The 14,944-nt window shown below is 36.4% G+C and overlaps 1 protein-coding gene across 1 annotated transcript in view; it reads right to left on the reverse strand.

Moving 5' to 3' along the window:
* slc39a14 (solute carrier family 39 member 14) overlaps positions 1-14,944 on the reverse strand; it is a 28,562-nt gene that overhangs the window by 3,777 nt on the left and 9,841 nt on the right. Inside the window, 3 exon segments of the mRNA XM_046841627.1 lie at positions 2,460-2,582; positions 7,053-7,222; positions 13,009-13,180. Of these exon segments, the coding sequence (XP_046697583.1) occupies positions 2,460-2,582; positions 7,053-7,222; positions 13,009-13,180 (465 nt within the window).

A 14,944-nucleotide genomic window follows, 5' to 3' on the forward strand; every position in this document is an offset into this window, starting at 1 on the left:
CATGTAATGTCTGTATGGGCACGTCTTTATTTAAGTATATAATGTCTGTCATATAGATAGGTGGCAAAATCAATCCAGCTCTTAATACCATCATTATGACGCCACGGCTATAGAAGTCAATATTATAGCGAAACGCATTATAACAGACAGGAGTCTCATACAGCGAGAATGAATGGAGTTAATATTCCCTTGCTGGCCCTGATGGCCCTCCACATATCATACACATGCATATAAATATCAGGGATTCTATGATTCACTTCATGATGCATCGATGTAAAAACATCTGCATTGGATACAAGCATTTGTTTCACGATGTATCGCTTTTTTTTTTCTTTATATTCACGTCGGCAAACGACGAATTTATTCATATGTAATTATTGGTAGATGTGCTACACTTTTATTATTTAGAAAAGTGATCGATAATTTATGAGCAATATTTAATATGTAAATCAAATCTCTCGGCACCGCCGCATCAACACTACGGAGACCGAGGCGTGTCCTGAGAGTCACATAGAATACAGATTAACATGGCAGAGGTAGAGCTGTAACTTCCTGTACACACAACAGAAAAAACGGTTTTTCATCAGTTACTATCTGTATCAATGCCAGATTCCATATAAAGCAGATTAACAGTCACGTCTGTACCTTACAATACAACACCTGCATTATAATTTCTGTTCTTCGATTAGACTCCATATTTAACGTGTCATTTAATGATTGAATGCCCCGTCACGTCTGTGGTTCGAGGCGTCTATTCCCACACACTGTATCATACATGAAATGCCAGTCGTGTTCTTCTGATTCACAGAAAGCTGCTCTTTTTCCTGCTTTGTTCGTCTGAATGAACCTGCCTAAAAGCTTTTGTAATTTTTGACGTGCCCTGGTGACGTCTTCGCTCCTGAAGGCTGCGACATACCAGGAATATCAACCCCAAAAAATCTAGTGTGTAAAGGTAGAACTCTGATAAATATGTAGCGCCCGGGTTTTTATTTAAGTCATAAAGAAATAAAAAGCAGACGGAGGAGAGAGTTTTGTTTAATTAGTAAAAAACTCAATTGGGAAATGCGATTACATCCCAGTGGGTGGAAGAAAACGTAACGATCTTCATTACACCGACTCGGAGCAAACATTCCTGACACACTGCACTTTATTTCTTTTACACTCTCCTGTTAAACAGGTTACACAGCTGCACAGAGATTCACCGTCTGATTCACACCCAGTGCTGTGGTTTTAACACACACACACACACACACACACACACACACACACACACACACACACACACACACACACACACACACACACACACACACACACACACGGGACAAAAAGCTGAAAATATTATGAAAAATTATGAATCCTAAAAATAAAAAACATTAGATAAAAATAGTTAAAATACATATGCCTACATATACACCCTAAGCATTTTATTGTGATGTGAATATGAACAGTATATAGGTTTTGTTATAATAAAGATAATTCCATCTCTTTTGCTTACAAAAAAAAATTTCAATTATTTGATTAATACTAAAAAAATTTAACAATTTCAAAATCAATTATAATATGTATGTATTTATATATATTATATAATAAATATACATGTATACATACACACACATGCACTCCATAGGCATATAATTGTGATGTTTATATTCTTTAGACTAAAATATTAACAATATAAAAGTTATAATAATAATAATAATAAAAATTTAAGCCTAGACCCTTTTCGCATAAACAAAATGATCGTAAAAATTTGCATTTTATTGATCCTACTTTAAAAAAACATAAAAAATATATTTATAATTTGTAAATAAAAGTCTAAGTCCAAACTTCATATTATTTATTCATGTAAAAAAATACATATGCAAATGTTAAGCATATTATGTTGATATATACTCAAATATTAATAGTATAGAGTTTGTTTTCTAATAATAATTAAATACAAATATTTTTATTAAAAAAAATAGTAAAAAATTACTAATAGTATTGATCCTAATAAAAAAATAAACATAAAATAAAATAAAAAATTCTTAAAGTCCAAACTTTAAATTAAAAGAATTTCAGCTGAATGTTTGGAGAAATGAAGTTTCCGGATGCTGAGAGTGTGTAAAGCTGTTCTTCATGCTAACGGGTGATTTTCTAATTAAAATAAAGTGGAACATCTGGATATTTATAGATTTGTTTGTTCAAAGCAAATCTTCATACCGTTTCATTACAGAGTTTGTCGCAAAGAAACGAAAGGAACATCAGAGTCCCTCAAAACCCATAAAAGACCAGGTGTTTCCAAATATTTAACGGGTGCGTTTCCAAATATTTAACAGGTGTGGTATATATTGAGTATTTATCATCATCATCATCATCATTATCAATATTCTTGCCTAATTTCTTGTGTATTTTTTTGCATTTTTGTTTAACTGCTCATTAAATGTAGGTGTTTTTTGTATCACTTGCACACTCACCCTGTGTTTGGGTTTGAGAATCATCTTGAGGACTTTTTCCGTAAAGAAGAACAGATAGAAGCCTCCGAAGACCACTGCGGATTTGGACACGTAGTACGACTCCATGGGGTTGAAACCGAACGCCTGCACACAAACAGTCAGTTCACATCGGAAGAAACCAAACACGCACGATATACACTGTTATTAGCGAAGCTGCCTAGCTATGGCTAACACAGGCATGTCAGACTCCAGGGCTACATCTCCATTCGCATGGTATGGATGCACTTCCAGGTGAAAATATACACTAAAGTATTGGCATACTTTTTGTGTGTTTCTTTCCCAAACTTTTACCACAAAGCTGGAGGCCCAAACTTGTTCCAGCATGACAACGCCAGCTCCATGAAGATATGCTTTACATGGGTTGGATGGACGTGGAAGATCTCCTACTATATGAATTGGAACCCTGATTCCCCCCCCCAAGGCCTCCTGACCTCACCTACCTTCCAGTTCCTGCCTTTGCTAGCACCCTTTGGCTGAGTGAATCTCCACTTATCTCCAAAAGGACACTCAAATCTAGTGGAACATCTTCCCAGAAGAGTGGCAGTTATTATAAAAGAGAAAAAGGGGACTAAATGTGGAATGCGATGCTCACCAAGAAGTAAAAACAAATCTTACGGTCAGTTTGTTCTCCGTTTGTTCCTAAGATGGAAACTTTCAAAGCTCTAAAAAGAACCCAAGTAGCATCATTTAGGTTCTGTTAGCAGAACTTTGAAAAGGTTCTTTGCAAACCAACTAGATCTGAGGAGTTCCCTTTCCAAGAACCCAAAACCGCTGAAGAACCCTTTCTCTAAAAAATGTCCAAATCATTTCTGAGGGCTTCTAGCACACCATCTGGGTGTTAGTACTTCACACTTCTTCCTCTATAAGTCAACCTTTAGAGTTCTACTTGAACCCTAAAAGATTCCAAAGTTTCCGAGTAGAACCTCTTAAACCTGGGATCGTTTAGGATTCCCTTGAGGAAACCCTTATATGTGGGTTATATTGAACAGGATGAGATCATGAAGGGTTTCATGTTCCTCAGCTCATTTGCTAGAAGTGGTTCTAGTGCGTGACTGAGATGTTGCTGGACTGAGATACAGGACTGGAGTCTGACCGATAACAGAATAGTCATGATTTTATCTGTTTTATCCCTCAATATAATCCACCAGCCAACCAAGTTTGCTATTTTAGGTTTCACACTGGAGCTACAAGGCTAAAGAAGTTAGAAGGAAAGAGAAGTATATAGCAACCAGTTTGCATTCTGCACTAGTGCCTAAATGATCACACCCTTTTCTCCGTTTGGTTTGGTGGAGTTTTGTGTAGAACTGGGCAGCTGGACTGGGATCCAGTAACAACCAACAAAAAAACATTGTGGAATGTTTTTTTACTCTCAAATGGCCGAAAGTGAAAATTCTTGACCATAATTTCGTTAAAGACTATACAGATTTGACCAGAATTCCATTCAGGATAAGGGCTTGAGTTTGCAGTTTTCTTCAAAAGCGTGCAGGATTGGACAGAATTCCATTCAGGAACATGCAGGGCTGACCAGACTTCCATTCAGAAGTGCACAGGGCTGACCAGAATTCCATTCAGGAACATGCAGGGCTGACCTGAATTCCATTCAGAAGTGCACAGGGCTGACCAGAATTCCATTCGGGATAAGGGCTTGAGTTTGCAGTATTCTTCAGTAGCGTCCAGGATTGGTTAGAATTCCATTCAGGAGCATGCAGGGTTGACCAGAATTCCATTATGAATTAGGGTCAGGTTTTGTCAGTATTCTTGCAGGATCCTGCAGGATTGACCAAAACTCCATTCATAAATGTGGAATATTGGCCAGAATTTTATTCAGGATAGCTAATCAGGTTTGTCAGTATTCCTTCAGGATCATGCGGGATTGGCCAAAATTCCATTCAGAAGTGTGCAGGAATGGCCAGAAAACCAATCAGGATTAGGACTAGGGTATGATTTACGCTGCTAGTTAATAAAAAGGCAATGTGTAGGCAAGTGTGTAATGGGTTGGACCTGCAGTTGGCACGATGATTAACTGGTCTCTATAAGCCTCCATCACTTGTTCGCCACCTCGGCCTCATAGCTCCAGCGCAAATCCAAGATTTACTACATTTGAACAGTGTTCGTTTAACAGTTACAAAATTCCTTTCCTTTTTTTTTCTGTAGCTTAATGAGAGTAAGCAACAATATATACACATTCAACTATATACTATACAATTCCAGTATATTAGTGTGTTACATGAGAGTATAAAGATGTACACTATATTTTCTTGACAATAAGGATTCAGTGTATTTTCTTATGAAACTTAACATCATATAAATAATGAGAGAGATAGAGTAGGGAATTTATTCACCATTTAGAGTCAAGAAAATATGGTACATTATCTATTCAACACACCAAACCAAGAACGTTTAAAGAAATGTCTTGACCAAACGTGCTAACGCAGCTAATGTCGAATAGAAGCTGGTAGCAACCAATCAGACTGCGTTAGCATTTTTGCATCTTTTAAATAAAACAGAAATTCCAGCTCTCAGCCAATCCCTTCAAAATCTTGGATTATTTATGAATTTTAAAGATTAGTTTTTTTTCTTTTATCTCCAGAATTCCAAGATTCACAGGGAAGAGATGAGAGATGAAGACTAAACAGCTCCTTCCTCCGCAGGTTTTCCCCACTCCGTCTGATTAGAACATGCAGATTCAAATGACTCCGAGAAATCAGGAATTTTATCGGAATTTTTATCCATTTTTTTTATTTTGTGTGTCAAATTTCGATTCAAAATCAGACGCAATCAGAAATAGACGAGAGAAAAAAAAAAAAATAATTATTTTTAAAAAATATTTGAGAAAACGATGAAAGATTCTTGGAAAATATTCGAGTTGAAAACCATTTCCGTTTTACGCTTTTTGACTCTATAGAACTTGGTGGGAAAATCCTGGACATCAGCACTGGGTTTAAATTTAAAAACATTAATATTAAAAAAAAAATTCTACGTAAAATTTTTAGTTTAGATGTAAAATGTTTATCCTGCTGTGATGAACCGAGAAAACGTTTGCTAACAAAAAATATAAGCTCTTGGTATTGAACTTCAGCGTCTTAATTCCGTTTCTCTCGTACACATCATTTCAGCATAAACACAGATTAAAGGAAAACAACAACATTTTTCAACCGTCATCTCAGTCTACAGCATCTGCAGAGTGAAGTCGATTACGATGGACAACAGAGACGTTTCCCTGCACTGAGAAAAGAACAGAACAAAAATCCTGTTTAAAACTGGAGCCAGTGCGTTGAGCGTTTTTCTTGTTTTAACGGCATGTCAGGCAGTGTTTTATTCCTCTTGCACGCCAGCGATTCGCCCATGATTCCGATGTTTTTATTCATTTTACGAGCTAAATATTATACGCTTTTAGAAACGTAATGCTGTGGAACATCTGAGAAAGAGGCTTTTTTCCCAGTCTTTCAATTTTCTCTCAATTCCAGTTTAATAGACCAAAAAAAAAAAAATACTTATTATTTAGAAAGTGGGCAATAATTTGTGATCAATATCTGATATGTAGATCGATTTCTCCTCTCTAAACAGTTTCACGAGCTCGTTCTCTCAGCACCGCCGCTGCTACGTGAACATGACGTATCGCGACACTACGTGTCCTGAGAGTCACCTAGAATACAGATTAACATGGCAGAGGTAGAGCTGTAACTTCCTCCAGACACAACAGAAAAAGAGCGACTGGTTTTATTTAATAAAAGTGAACTATACAGAGCACCATATTTATTTTCTATTGAATCGAATCGCACTGCATCGTAATAGGCGAATCGGATCGGCCTCGGTTACGGAGAAGCATGTCGCAATACCGCACACCTGACCGATCAGGATCTAGATTTTGATAAGCAGTAGGCAGGAGGAAGAATGTCTTCAGAACGTAATGTTTGTTTTTATTTACATTCCGCCACTTGTACACCAAAAAATGTACAAGATCTCGGATTGATTAGATAGGGATCAAATTTCCAAAGAAAAAAGGGGGTGAAATACGAGGAGTTCGAATTGCAGCGATTTCATTCGACCCTGATTTGAGGAATTCGCTTCCCGTTCCTTTTCCATATACAAGAAAACGTGATGTACACTATACGGATAAAAGTTTGTGGACACCTGAGTGGAAGATTAACATGTGTTTTTATTTTTTTTCTTCTCAACATCTCACAGTCTCCATTTGCTGTTATAATAACTTTCACTCTTCTGGGAAGATGTTCTAGATCTTTCTGATTTGAGATTTATGCCGCTACAAGGGTATACAAGTAAAGTCAGGTCATATGACTGGAAAAGTCAGGTGTCCCAACACTTCTGTCCATATAGTGTACTCCCTTGTCCATTGTTATTCCCCACACACACACACACACACACACACACACACACACACACACACACACACACACACACACACACACACACACACACACACACACACACACACACACACACACCCCTCTACACATTCAACGCTGTGGAGAGAGATGGAGGTTGAAAGACCGTCACGTGTTCCTTTAATAAAAACCGCTGGAAATAAAATACCTCGGGGATGAGCTGAAAGAGCGCGTTGGAATAAAGCGTGCCGATGGCCAGAGCTATGAAGTAGAGCAGCAGGCGTTTGTAACAGGTTTTCTTCATGAAGGGCACCACGCTGGCGCCGAGCAGCGAACACAGCGAGATCACCGTTACACACACGAACCCGTAACCCCACACTGAACCCATGCACAAAATCCACAGAGAGAGAGAGAGAGAGAGAGAAAAAACAAAACAAAAAGATCAGGATTCATTAGTGTGGTTACAGATTTTTCAGTGCTTTGTGGAGTCCTTGAGGGAGAAAAAAAAAATGTGTTAGATTAAAATTTCCATACACCAAAGATCTGGTGTGATCAGATCACACATCGAGTGCAAAAGTGACATTTTCAAATTTTTTTTTTTTTTTTTTTTTTTAAAAGGATGTATTTTCCAGACGGAAAATCCCCTTCCCTCTGTCCTCAGGCTACATCTAGCCTCCACTCGCTCACTCATTCCTCATGTGAAAACACCTCAGGCTATACCGAACCCCATCATTTTAAAACCCCCACCAAACACACACACACGCCTTCACGGCTACACTTCCTCAATCAGTCTCACAGGAACACACAGCACTTCATTACCCGTGTTAATGAGACGATTCGAACCCAATCAGCTCTGAATGAATGAAGTCCTTTTTTGATGAATGTGAACTCTGCATTGTTATTGACCTTTTACAGGTTTCACTAAACAGTTAGTAATTATGCCTTAATTATCTCTGAGCCATTCAAGCTCGAAACATGACTCCAAGCCTGGGAATGTGCCAATATTAACATCAACTGCTGCTAAATAGGGCTCAGTTAAAAAAGTGTGGAAAAAAACAGCTGCCAAATAATGCTCCATGTCAAAAATAAGGTCTAAACCTGTTGCTAAATAATGCTCCATGTCAGAAATAGGGTCTAAACCTGCTGCTAAATAATGCTCCATGTCACAAATAAGGTCTAAACCTGCTGCTAAATAATGCTCCATGTCACAAATAAGGTCTAAACATGCTGCTAAATAATGCTCCATGTCACAAATAAGGCTCAAACCTGCTGCTAAATAATGCTCCATGTCACAAATAAGGCTCAAACCTGCTGCTAAATAATGCTCCATGTCACAAATCAGAAAAAAGGAAAAAAAGAAATAAAGAGAAAAAAAAAGAGAACAGTTAAGAATGGAAAAGAAAGCAAAAGAATGAAGGACAAAAAAAAAAAAAAAAGACCAAAAAAGGGAAAACAAATAAAAACAAAAACACACTGCTTATCATTTGTGAATAATTAAAAACAAAAGCAAATCATTATACAAACAAATTTCATTTAATTAATTAAAATGTAAATATATATATATATATATATATATATATATATATATAGAGAGAGCAAATCAGGGACATCGTCACACTGATTATTTCTGATTCCGGTGATTTTCGATTCCAGTGATTTCACGTTTGAATCATTTCTGATTCCGGTCACGTCTGATCCCGTGTGATAAACCGATCTGCAGTTCCGGTGATAAAACCCCGGCGATGAGGAGCCCGAGATTAACTTTAAACTCTCTGTTACTGTGTGTACACATGAGAGAGAGACAGAGAGAGAGAGAGAGAGAGAGAGAGAGAGAGAGAATATATACTGGACCTCCGGCAGCAGCTGGAAGATGGCAGTGGAGAAGAGCGTCCCGATGGACAGAGCAATGAAAAAGACCAGGACTCTGCGCATGAAGCGTGTCCTCATCAGCGGCACCACAAACACAGCGGTCAGAGAAAACGCACTCACTACAGTCACACTCAGCACAGCAAAACCCCACACTGGATGCACACACGTACACAAAACACAATAAATCACACACTTTAGACATGGGTCACAGAAAAAAAAAAAAAAAAAAAAAAAATCAGCAACACAAACATGTGACATTTATCTTCAGTAGATATGCAAAAACCTGGGAAGAAGCCCCAGAATGGGCAGAAGTGCCTGAGAAAGAACCTGAATCCAGTTTAGAAGAAGCCCATGGATGGCCAGAGTACCCAAGTTAGAAAAACAGTCTCTAGACACAGAAAACCCCTCAGGTTAGGGAAAAAAATCCCTGATGGGCAGAAGCCCTCAAATGATTAGACTCTCAGAGAAGCTCAGGAGCCTCCAAATAGCTATGATTCTCAGATTAGAATAAGCCCAAAGATGGGCAGACGCCCCAGAAAGGCAAAGCCAGTGGAAGATGGACATTAGGTGAGAAATGAGACTCAGAAAGGCAGAATCGTCGCCATTTCATCGTATCGCCTCACCATTCCTCATCTCCATCTCTGTCTGTTCTTCTTTCATTTGAAACTCTGCACGTTACCCTACACTCTATTGCCTCTTCACACACCTCTTCTGCACTGGAGATAAGATGGAGAATCTATGAAATCCTGGAAATGTGATAAAGTAAAACTCTGTCAAGTCGTAGATTATGGGCGAAGTTTAATTCACTTTCATTCGGACCCGTTTCGGTGTTTTGGGGAGCTGTCCAAGGTTTTGAAACATCATCGGGAGATTTAGGGCTCAAACCTCCCGAATGAAAATAATGAGCCTGCGTGAGCTCAGCCTTCTCTCCGATTGGTCGACGTCCTAAGAAAGGAAAGGACCTTCTGACAGCAGGGAGAGGACCATTTTTTTTTTTTTCTTTTGACCCACTTCTACCCAACCATTTTTCTTAAAATCTCAGACCACACACTGCCCACGTAATTATTCCCTTCCATTCTCTTCCATCCGTCTAGACGGCAGCCACCACACAAAACATGCACACGTTTTTGGTCTCCTTTCAGTCCTGCCCTTTTTATATCTTTAACCACATGTGTCTAAACAATGACTTCTGGACAAACTTCCTGAACATTTGCAGTTACACAGCACAGCACTTGTTTCAGCTGGCAGCCAATCAGAGTTGAGCAACTTCGCTCAGCAGCCAATTCAAACAGTGAGGAGGTGGGGCTTAGGCCACCTTCAGAAATAGTGTTTTATTTATACAGTGATCTCTTGCATTAACCTATAACACACTTCAAAAGTCAATTATAATGGGGGAAAAATATACATTACAAAATACCTGATAAATTAAAGAGTTAAAAAAAAAAAAGTCGCAACTCAAAAAAAAAAACAATAAACTTTCTGTTGGTGGACAAACTAAATTTCATTAAATATTTACTACACAGTAAAAGAAGTAAATATAGTGGAAAAAACAAAACAAAAAGGAATAGTAAATAGTAAAAAAAATAAATAAATAAAAAAAATAAAGCACAATGCAAAAAAAGGGCTAAAAGTAGTTTTAAAAATAAAGATTATATATATATATATATATATATATATATATATATATATATATATATATATATATATATATATATATATATATATATATAAATAAAAGTTTAGATTTATGGCCCAAAACAACAATATGCAACACAATGTCCAGTAACCAAAATGCTTTAAAAACAAAAGGAAAAATACGTAAACTTTTCTAAGAAGCTCTCAAACTTTGAACTGCAGGATGTTTATTTAAAAATGAACTAAAACAGGTTTAATAAGTATTCAGAATCTGGTCACCCTTTCAATGTTGTGATGTTGCAGCCTGATACTACAATCGTTCAGATTTTTTTTCCCTTTCTCATGAATCTACACTCGATACCTCATTATGACAAATTGAAAATATAATTCTAGAAATATCTGTGAATGTATGAAAAAGGAAAAACTAAAATATGGGATGCACAGAAGTGACCATGACTGGAGTCTACCTGTGTCGGGGGAGGAAGGGTCTTAGTAAGAAAGCTGACCAAGAAAAAGTTCCAGAAGGCCACTCCTCAGGGCAAAAACCCATGAAAGCCCACTTAAAGTTTGCACAAAAAAAAAGGAAGAAAAAACACCTGCAGGACTCTCAAACTATGAAGAAGATTCTATGGTCTGATAAAACCAAGATTATACTGCTTGGCCTCAATTCTAAATATTATTTCTGGAGGAAACCAGGCCCCATCCCAACAGTGAAGCATGGTGGCGGCAGCATCGTGCTATAGGGGTGTTTTTCTGCAGCTGATCAAAGGAAAAGCTGAACTAATCAAAGTACAGAGATAGCCACAATAAAAACCTGTTCCACAGTGCTCAGGACATCAGTCTGGGCCGAGGGTTCATGACAACGATCCTAACGCACAGACAAGACAACAAAGGTGTGGCAAAAAATGTCGGTCAACCGACATTTCCATCCAACCAGACCCAGCCTGAGAAGATCTGCCGAAAATCCCCTAACCCAGGTGTGCAAAGCTTCTTGTTTCAAGCCAAAAAGACTAGAGGCTGTAATCGGTGCTTCAACCAAGTACTGGCTCTGAATCATTATGGGGTACTGGATGTGGATTAAGAAGGAAAAAAAAAATTCTACAATTGTAGTATCAGACTGCAACATAACAAAAAAGTAAAAAAAAAAAAAAAAAAAAAAAAAAGGGTCTGATCACTTGTTAATTAAACTTATGAAATAAAGACTACTAACCTAGAATTAGTATTTTTCCAACTAAAAATAAACACATTAATGAATAATCAAACTACACGTTTTTATTTTGTCTTACATCCTATTAGTGCAGTGGCCAAGAAGTACAAAACTGACTTTTTTCCCGATTTGTTTGAATTGTCGTCGTGTTTTTGGATTTGTAATTTTTTTCCACACAGTTTGCGAATGGAATTTTTTTCCTGAGTCATCATTTTGTTATTGGAATTGTTATTTAGTTTTCTAGTTTATTTTGTTTTCGGATTTATACATTAGTTTTTTAATTTGTTGTTTTCGTTTCGTATATTAGTATTATCAGATTAAAAAAAAAAAAACTTTAAATTGCTCATGTAAGCATGACTAAGTGCTGACTGTGGGAGAGAAGAGTGGTATTGAGTGTCCTCTTCACGTGCCTGTACCCAAATACAGGACATGCATCAATGGTTAACCTGAACAATGGGGAGGGACCCGTAGGTTTGGGGGGGTTAATGCTCGCAATTTGCATATTCCCAAACCTCCGCAGTTGTTAAAGGTGAAAGGGCTCCCGTGATGATGTACTTTTTTCTGGGACTTCCTCAGAAATTGAATAATAATGAACTATGAAAATACAAATTTCATCTATCTGTCCACATTTCATTCGTCACTGCAGGTTTGTACAAGTCATTTCTTCATAGCAACGAAAACTACTCCATGAAACTTTGCCTGACATTACAACTACGACACGTTGCCATAGAAACAAAACAATGAAACACTGCGACAATTCCATGATAATGAGATGTTACGATAGAAAGAAGACAATGGAACTTCACCACAGGGACAGAACGACTGAATGTCACCACAGAACAATGAAATGTTACCATGGAAACAATTCAATGAAAAAAAAAAAAAATTTGCTTAAATTATTTAATTTTTTACCATAAGGCATATGACAGTTATAGTGTTATGACATCGACAGGAAAATCAAACACTGCCATAAAAACAGGACAATTAATAATTGTTACAGCAACACAAAAAAAATTGTTACTATAGAAACAGGACATTGAAATGTTACCATGGAGACAGGTCAATGGAAAAAAAATGTTGCTATGGTAATTTCTTTGTGTGTGTGTTCTATAATGCATATGACAATCGTCTTATGATATGGACAGGTTTATGAAACACTGCCATAGAAACAGAACAATGAAAGATTACCATAGCAACACAATAATAAAAGATGTTACCACAGAAACAGGACAACAGAAAAAAAAAATTGCATAGCAACACAATAAAATGTTGCTATAGAAACAGTACAATGAAAGGTTACCATAGCAGCACAACACCAAAATTAGGCTGTTAAAACAGGTCAGTAAAATGCTGTAATACGCTTATGGAAACAGCACCATTAAGAAAAGGACAATGAAATGATATTTCTACGTTACTTTAATTCATTTCTAAATGAAAGTTTTCTTCTTCTTACCTTCAGCGTTGGACGGCTTGGCGCTCGGTTCGGGTTCCTGCCTCTGCTCATCCCGACACAGCCGAGAGTCGAGCTGCTGCAGCATGGTGGGACAGAACTCCTGCAGACCCGGTCCGTTCAAACGCGACTTCTCACTTAGACCATGAGCTGCCAGAGTGCCTGCGGCTAAACACTGAACACACACACACACACACACACACACACACACACACACACACACAGTATACAAATGTTTATCAATCTTCTCATTTTCTCTTCATTTCTCTAAGGTGAAGACCTGATCAAATGTTTCTTTAATGCAATGTGATATTTCTAAAACACAAGAACACAGCAGAAGAACAGATGATGATTAAAAAGACGAACGCTTTTCCTGGAAAGCAAACATCTATTTTGGATTTTGTCTTTTAATTTGCACTTTATTGGCAATTCAAGAAAACTTTTGATTGGGATGAAAAGAGAAAAAAAATTTCTCAGTTCACGTACACGAGCAAACAAATACAGAGCAGAAACTCTTTGCCCTTAAGTGACCTGAACTGCAAAGGAAATCACGTCACAAAGCGCCAAGAGAACGATCACATTGTAAAAGGGATAAATCAAGCACAAAAATTCCAAAATGGTGCTCGTGAAAACTGTTAATTATATGTTTAATATTTATTTGCACTTTTTTTTTGCTAACATTTACTTATTAGGATACTTATAAAAAGAAAAATTCTAACTATAATCCACAGCAAAAACAAGAAAACGTTATTTAAAGGATAAAAAAAAAAAAGAAAAAGAAAGACTTTCGCATTGAACTCTATTTACACACCCAAACACCATTGCAGTAGAACAAACCTCTTTCCTGGTTAGTGTTCTCAGAATTTTTTTTTTTTTATAAAATAAAAATTTATATATATATATATATATATATATATATATATATATATATATATAAAATTTTTTATTTTTAAATAACAGTAAACAGTAAAAAAAAGTACAGTTTTTTTTATATAATACTGTACATTATACAAAATGTTTTATTTAATTTTTATATAATCAAGAAATTGAACGTGCTTTTATATATATATATATATATATATATATATATATATATATATATATATATATATATATATATATATATATCACATTCAATTTCTTGATTATATAAAATTAAATAAAACATTATATACACACACACACACACACACACACACACACACACACACACACACACGACGACGAAAAAGAAATCTAAAAATCAAAAATTGTCAAATAAATATATGTATATACACAAGCAATAAATGTAAATATACAAGAAAAATATATTTCCATATCGAAAAAAATTTTAATAAATAAAAGGGGAAAAAATCGAAATTTATTTCCACATATTTCCTCTTTTCATAATGTAGTAAAATGTGTGCAAAACTTTGAACCCCTCACATTTCAAATGCCTGTATTTCCATTAAGAAATAAACATTAAGCCACCCAAGAGTGAAGAAAATAAATAAATAAATAAATAAATAAATAAATAAATAAATAAATAAATAAATAAAATTAGCTGCATGTTCAGCAAAAAACTTCCCAAATCTCCTTTACAATTCCAGTATCCAGGTTTTCACATAACAATGGCTTCCTGTTCCGGAGTCAGTTGAAGGTGCAGCTGTGTGGTCTGATGGATGATGTTCTTGGTGTGTTTGAGGAAGGTGACCGTGTGTTTACTCAACTCGCTTTTCGAGATGGTAACAAAGACCATTTCCTGTTTAATTAAACAAATCCTGGTGTTTTTATGGCACGATCTGCACAACTGTCTAAACTAAAGATGGTGGAACTTCTCCACAGGAACACGAGGAACTGTATTTAACTGCACAGTGTGATGGTTATTTAATTTCATGTCTAAAGATGTTTATATTTATTTAAAAAAAAAACAAGTTAACTATGAATTTAAACTCACACA

This window comes from Silurus meridionalis, chromosome 27, assembly GCF_014805685.1.
Source record: "Silurus meridionalis isolate SWU-2019-XX chromosome 27, ASM1480568v1, whole genome shotgun sequence".
Taxonomy (NCBI): Eukaryota; Metazoa; Chordata; class Actinopteri; order Siluriformes; family Siluridae; genus Silurus; species Silurus meridionalis.